Genomic DNA, 6646 nt, shown 5'->3' with positions numbered 1-6646 from the left:
CCGCCTTATAGGCGAAATTTCGAGAGATGTTCTCGTCATACTTCAAGAACTGAGCACCATAGAGAGTCCTCTAGACACATAGCAGAAGCAGGAGAAGAAGTAAAGACCGCCCACTTCGAGGTCACATTAACACAATCTGAGATAGTGCCTTCTCTAGGTACCTTTCTAGTAGGACCAATTTGATACAAAACCAGGACTTCTGGACATCATTCAAACTTTCACAACATATCATAGCTTATACATTTGATCTCAATCTCATACTCGAAACACTTTCCAACAACTTCTTCTATTATCTTAAAAAAATGTAAATAGTCTAATATTTTTAAAATAATAAAAGCAACCAACCATTATTATATTTAATAAAACATAATAATTATATTTTAACAACATAATAAGAAATAGTACATTTTTTATCTCTAAATATAGTTTGAAATAAAACGATAAATAAATAAGTCTTAAAATGTTTATATTCGTAAACATATTTTATTTAAAGTACTCAAAAGGTAATGATCATTGAATACAATATTAAAGGATGTGATTCAAGTATAGGTAAATTTTTAAAGATATTGTAAATGTATTTTTTCCTTGACAAATAAGACGAACCATGGTAATTCAAAAATGTTTATATCCTCTTCTATCGCTATCTCTTGATTTTGTTCTGTACATGTCTCTATCTCTATCTCTTTTCCTGTTCCTATCTCGATTCCTATCCTTATCCTTACATGTCTCGCCAATGACCTCACTTCTACAGTCAGACTTGGACTTCAGTACGTGTTCCTCTTTTGTCATGTCTTTCGATTCATCATCAGACATTCTAGAATCTTTGCAGACTGGTATATATTGTGTCTTTGGAAGGCTATAAAGATGAGCCAAAACCCTGCAGACTTCATCAATCTCAGATTTCTCCCCGTCAAATGCTTTCCACCATGGCGGGTTCTCAGGAAGGGGTACATGGAACCTACGAGCAGCAGCATATACAACTCCACAAGCCACCACCTCACTCTTAAATCGAACACACAATGTAGTTCTCAAACTGCATGAAAAAAGTGTCAACGAAGCACACAAACGCACTAGCAGAAAAATAAAACTAATATCTGCAATTATGTACCTATCATTAGCCAGATTCCAAGCTTCTTGCCTCAATTCTGGAGGTGTTTCAAGGATAGCAAGGTAGGTTGGTATAAATTTATGAGGAGGTTCAACATGACAAATGAATCCCGTTTCTTTCAAAATATGTCTTTCTGTTACCCTCAATTCCATTTTTAAATCAACATATTTCTGTTCATCAAGAAAACCGAAAACATTCAAAATATGAAATAATTAAATTGTTCAAATGAATAAGGGTGTCGTGAAATAAGTGTGTTTTTGAAGTTCAAATGACATCAAATTATCACAAAAAAAATGGAATTCCAATAGTAGTTATGTGTATTATATGCTAAGAAAAGTAAAAATTAGAAGCTTCTGACCTTGGAACACAAGTATAAATGCTCCATGGGAAAGTTCTCCTTCCTGCACTCCATCCTGTGAAAAACAATAATTACTTGTCTGGCTTTTCTAGGATTTTCCTCTAGTTTTGAAGCCAACCATACACAGCTTGCAGCAACTTTCTGCAAAGAGACGCTATGAGCGTAATAATTCACAAAATATGAAAGAAGACAAAGAAGATAATATATGACAAGATGATAATGACCTTGACATCGAACCGTGCAAACGACTTCTTGCAATAGAAACGATGAAATAGAATCTGCCCAGTAGCCATGACTGCTTGTGGCCTGTCTAAGAATTAAGGTAACAATTTGGAACAAGCATTGATGCAAAATGAAAATGAACACAATCAAAAGGATACAATCTAAGCAAAATGCCACTCTCTTGGACAAGATCACAGCCATAGATTCTAAGGGTGGTCTCGGTGGCTTCATCTATGCCATCTTTTCTAGAAGGTGAGTTTGCTAGCTGCTCGTCCGTGAGATAGAAGGTGTCAATTGCTGTGTATATCATCCCTCTTTCTTTATCCTGAGATAAGAACAGGAACAGTTTTGTCCATGAAATTTTAAAACTCTGCCAAAACTTTAGAGTGAATCAAGAAGATAAGAAGATAGGAGCATTACACTATTAAATTCTTCTATTGGATAGGTAGTTGGAAAAGAAATTAATAAATTTGTTGTTTTTGTGACGAGTTAAAATCTATGATCAAGACACTGAACCGTTCCAACAATGTAAGTATCCGTATAAGAATCATCAAAATTAAAATTAATGAAAAGATTAGTTCAGGGTAAATTAATTAAAAACTTTCTATTAAAAAACATTTCAAAATATAGTATAGTTTAAAGATAACTAAATTTTCTTTAGATCTAATAAACTTATCATTTTTGAAACTTATATTATATCTAAAAATTATTATATAATAAACATTTCATTCCTAATATGTGTATTTGATTCAAAATATTAAAAAGAAATGCATTTGTTCTTACTGAATTTGAACTTGTAGTATCCAAGTAGGGTATGAGACTCTTCCGGTGGAGCTTTTGCCCAGTAAAGAGAAAAAATGTATGATATGAGAATAATATTGAATGAGAATTGAATAAGAATTCTATTGTACGTGAGAATTTAGTGTTTATTCTATGATATAGATACTCTATTTATAAACTTCTTATGTCATACTTAAATATAATCAAATATTATATTTATAAAAATATTATATAATTAATTATTATATTATATATATTATATGTATTAAATAATCAATAATAATATCATAATATCACAAAAATATATTAGAATATAGAATAATATATTAATTATAAATATTTTGGATATATTTTATAATATCTTAAATATTTATTATTTTTAAAACTTTAAATAAAATAGTAGACATATTATGAATATAAAAATATAATTTTATTTCAATAAAAATAATTAAAAATAATAATTTATATAAATAACCATAGTTTCCTTCTGTAAATTGTTAATGATACACTGTCAAAAGATCGTTTATTAGAAAACAGTTCAAAATGTAGTATAATGTAAAAATTAACTAGTTTTTTTAGAACTAAACTTATCCTTATCTCAACTTATATAAAAAAATTATCAACATTTTATCAAGTATGAGATTTTCATGGAATGAGCTTTTGTCTTTTTTGAGAAAGCTTTGAGTTTTTGAGAAAAACAAATATATAATATATAAGAGTATTATTAAATATGAATCCTATAAGAATTCTAGGTGAGAATGTGTTTATCTTTATAGGAAGATATTACATTTATATTTTATTTATAAATGAACACATAGAGGTTAGAAGATAATAAAATATAATATTTTAAAGATATTATATAATATTACTATATCATAATATTTTATATTTAGATAATCAATTATTATATTATAATATGTTACATTTAGATATTATATCATAATATCTTATATTTATTAGATAATCTATTATTATATCAAAATATATTTCAACTATAATAAAATTTATTAATAATTATTATATCATAAGATATTAATTATACATATTTTGAAAAAAATTTCATAATATCTTAAAAATATATACAGTATTACTTTTAATTATTAAAATTATAAATTATGTTAGGAAGATGAATTAAGTTTGATGAATGTATTTAAATTTCTAATTTCCCAATAATTTATGAGTGAGATTGTTTATAGTATAGAGTGCATATGAAAGGGTGAAGTACTAAAAGGCATTAATTTAATTAAAAATGATTAGTGGAGTGGGAGAAATCAAAGGCAAGAAGAATTGATTGTTTTAACTAATCCTATTGTGATTCCATGAAATAACTATAAAGTATTTAACCGAATTACATTAATTAAAAAACTACAGAAACTAAATTTAAGCAATGCAGATTTGAATGATCAAAGTATTAAGTCTTTATCTCATGTATTCTGTAATAATGGTATCAAAGACACTATTATGACCTAAGACAATTTTTTATTCAGTTGTTTATTAATAAAAGAAAAGACATTTAAATTTTCACAAACACCATTAACCAAAATTGAAAACTATTTATTCTTATATTATAAACTATTAGACAGAAATTTAAAAAATAAAATAAAACTTAGTCTCTCGATTATATTAGTTAGGTTTTATAATATTTTCTTATTAAATTTTAATGCGTATTTTACACACTATTTATGTTGATAATTTTTCTCGCAATCATTTCAAATTATATTCCTTTCTATTTCTTATTATCTTTTATCTCCAACCCTAAATTAAATTATATTAACTCTTCTAAAATTGTCAAGAAGTGGAGAATATGTATATAACAATTTAAGTTATTCATTAGACATAAATAATAATTTAAAGAATAAAAAAGTATTAAAGACAAAGATAGCTTAAATGCTATGTGTTAAGACAAGATTGTCTAAACGTTACGGGTTAAGTAGGATCATTTAAACAAACATAGTTTTAAAGTTTAACAAAGTGTCTAAACGAAATAGTGTCTAATAACGTGAATCATCTAGGATATTAAATTTGAGCACTAAACATTTTATTTAAAATATCTTAAACGTTATAAGTTACTCAAACATACAACATCTAAACGATAATACATGTACAATGTCTACGACTAAGATCGCCTAATTCTTCGTTAAATGTTTGATATTGAATAAACATTGTGATACTATGCATATAAAGCTATGTTATATTCAATACTCTGATATATCCATATGATCTAATGCTATGTAAAGAAAGCTAGATAACTAGCCCTCCTCTCTGATATACATGAAAATTCTTTCAGAAAAAGATAGCTAAATGACTAGCATGATAGAATTGAATGAATTTATATATACTCTCAACAACGTCTAGCAAGATATCTGATACCAATTTTGTGTTAGCATAAATATTTGTTAAACATAAAAAAATGGAAAGATTGTTAAGACAAAGATCGTCTAAAAGCTACATATTAAGACCAGATCGTCTAAACGCTACAAGTTAAGATAGAATCGTCTAAGCAAACCTAATTTTGAAGTTTAACATAACATCTAATAATGTGAACCGTCTAGGATATTAAATGCAATCGCTAAATGTTATATTTAAAATATCTTAAACGTTATAAGTTACTTAAACAGATAACACTTAAACGATAATACACATATAATTCCTAAATGATTAGGATTGTCTAACACTTTATTACATGTACGTTGTAGTATTCTTTTGTAGGTTTGTTGTGCTCTCTTTTTCTATGCAGATCATATCAGTACACTTTATTCAAAATCGTGCATCGAAATCAGAAGAACGTTTAGAGAATGAAGATATTCAAGGAATGTTTTCTTCATTCTTTCTGCATGTCTCTCCCATTCATAGCACAATTACCTTTATAAGAAGCAACATAGCTTCTGATCTAGTACAAAAGGCTACATCTCTACGTAAAGTCAAAAGCTCTTAGTAACAAATATTTTTCAAAGAAGCCTATATAAAAAGGATTGTATGAAGAGAAGAAATCAAGAACTAAGAATCAAGAATTATTTGTGCATACTCTCATGCTACTATTATCTCTAAAGCTTACATCATTTAATATTTTTTGTTTGAAAAAAAAAAAATTCTTTACAAGTTTTCATAATTTCTTTGTATTGAATTTAAATTCTCTATATGAGAATTACATATTTTATTTTTGTAATATGTAAAACACTTTTGTTTTCTTTCAAAAGTGAAATAAAATACTTATAAGTTTAACTGAGTGGAATTAAACAGTCTAGTCGATTAGATTAATTCATACCAAGAATGGATGTTCATCCTAACTAGTTGGATCGGTTGTATACTAGGAATGGTTAAACTCGTTGTAATTCTTTCTGATTAGTGAAACCTCTTAAGAGTGTTTAAAGAAAATCTTAGTTTAGAGCAAACAAATATAAGAATAAGTGTCTTATTGCTTTAATTTTTCAAATGTTTTCTATAAAAACAATTTTAAATACATATGTGTTTAATAACTATTGCAAATCGTCTAATCTCAGATTAAACATGGTTTTGAAAAAAGATTTAAAATTTTATTCAAGTTTCTCCGACAATTTTTTCTATTTACATTAAATAGATGTAAATAGTCTAATATTTTGAAAATAATAAAAGCAACGAACAATTATTACATTTAATAAGACATAAAAGTTATAAATAAACCATATTCCGTAATGACATTTTAATTAAAATGTAGTTTAAAATAATATATTTTTTATTCCAAAATATAATTTGAAGTAAGATATAGTTTGAAATAAGATAGCAATCATTAATTATAGAATAAAATTACATGCTTAAGTAGGTAACTTTTCAAAGATATTTTAAATACATTTTCCCTTTAGTAAGACTAACTATAGTAATCCCAATCTGAAATGTAACTTGAAATAATATATTTTGGTTTTGCAAACTTTAAATATAATAATACATTTAGTTAAAAAATGTGTTAAATAATTCAAAATGGTATTTCAACATAAATGTATTTGAAAAAAATTCAATTTTACGTCCAAATTTAAAAGAAAAAAGTATATTCATTGCAAATATATAAAATTATCTTATTTGAAACCTCAATTAGACTTAAATGTGACTGTGACTACATCACATAAAAATAACATCATTAACTCTTCCTTTAATACAATTTATTTAAATTTATCTTATGAAAGAATATTTATATAAATAGTATA

General features: G+C 26.2%; 1 protein-coding gene across 1 annotated transcript; it reads right to left on the bottom strand.

Annotated features, from left to right (window-relative positions):
* Positions 1–612: 612 nt before the first annotated feature.
* LOC124826948 (cyclin-L1-1-like) lies at positions 613–1998 on the bottom strand. Its single transcript, XM_088095599.1, has 4 exons — positions 1847–1998; positions 1691–1772; positions 1467–1607; positions 613–1278 (listed from the first exon to the last, which is right to left on the bottom strand). Exons 1-4 carry the CDS (start codon positions 1996–1998, stop codon positions 613–615), a joined length of 1041 nt encoding a protein of 346 aa, XP_087951725.1.
* Positions 1999–6646: the final 4648 nt, after the last annotated feature.

Source organism: Vigna umbellata, chromosome 8, assembly GCF_029865625.1.
Source record: "Vigna umbellata cultivar VRB3 chromosome 8, Vumbellata_1.0, whole genome shotgun sequence".
NCBI lineage: Eukaryota > Viridiplantae > Streptophyta > Magnoliopsida > Fabales > Fabaceae > Vigna > Vigna umbellata.
Note: the sequence above shows the minus strand (reverse complement) of the source record. Positions and strands in the feature narration are given on the sequence as shown.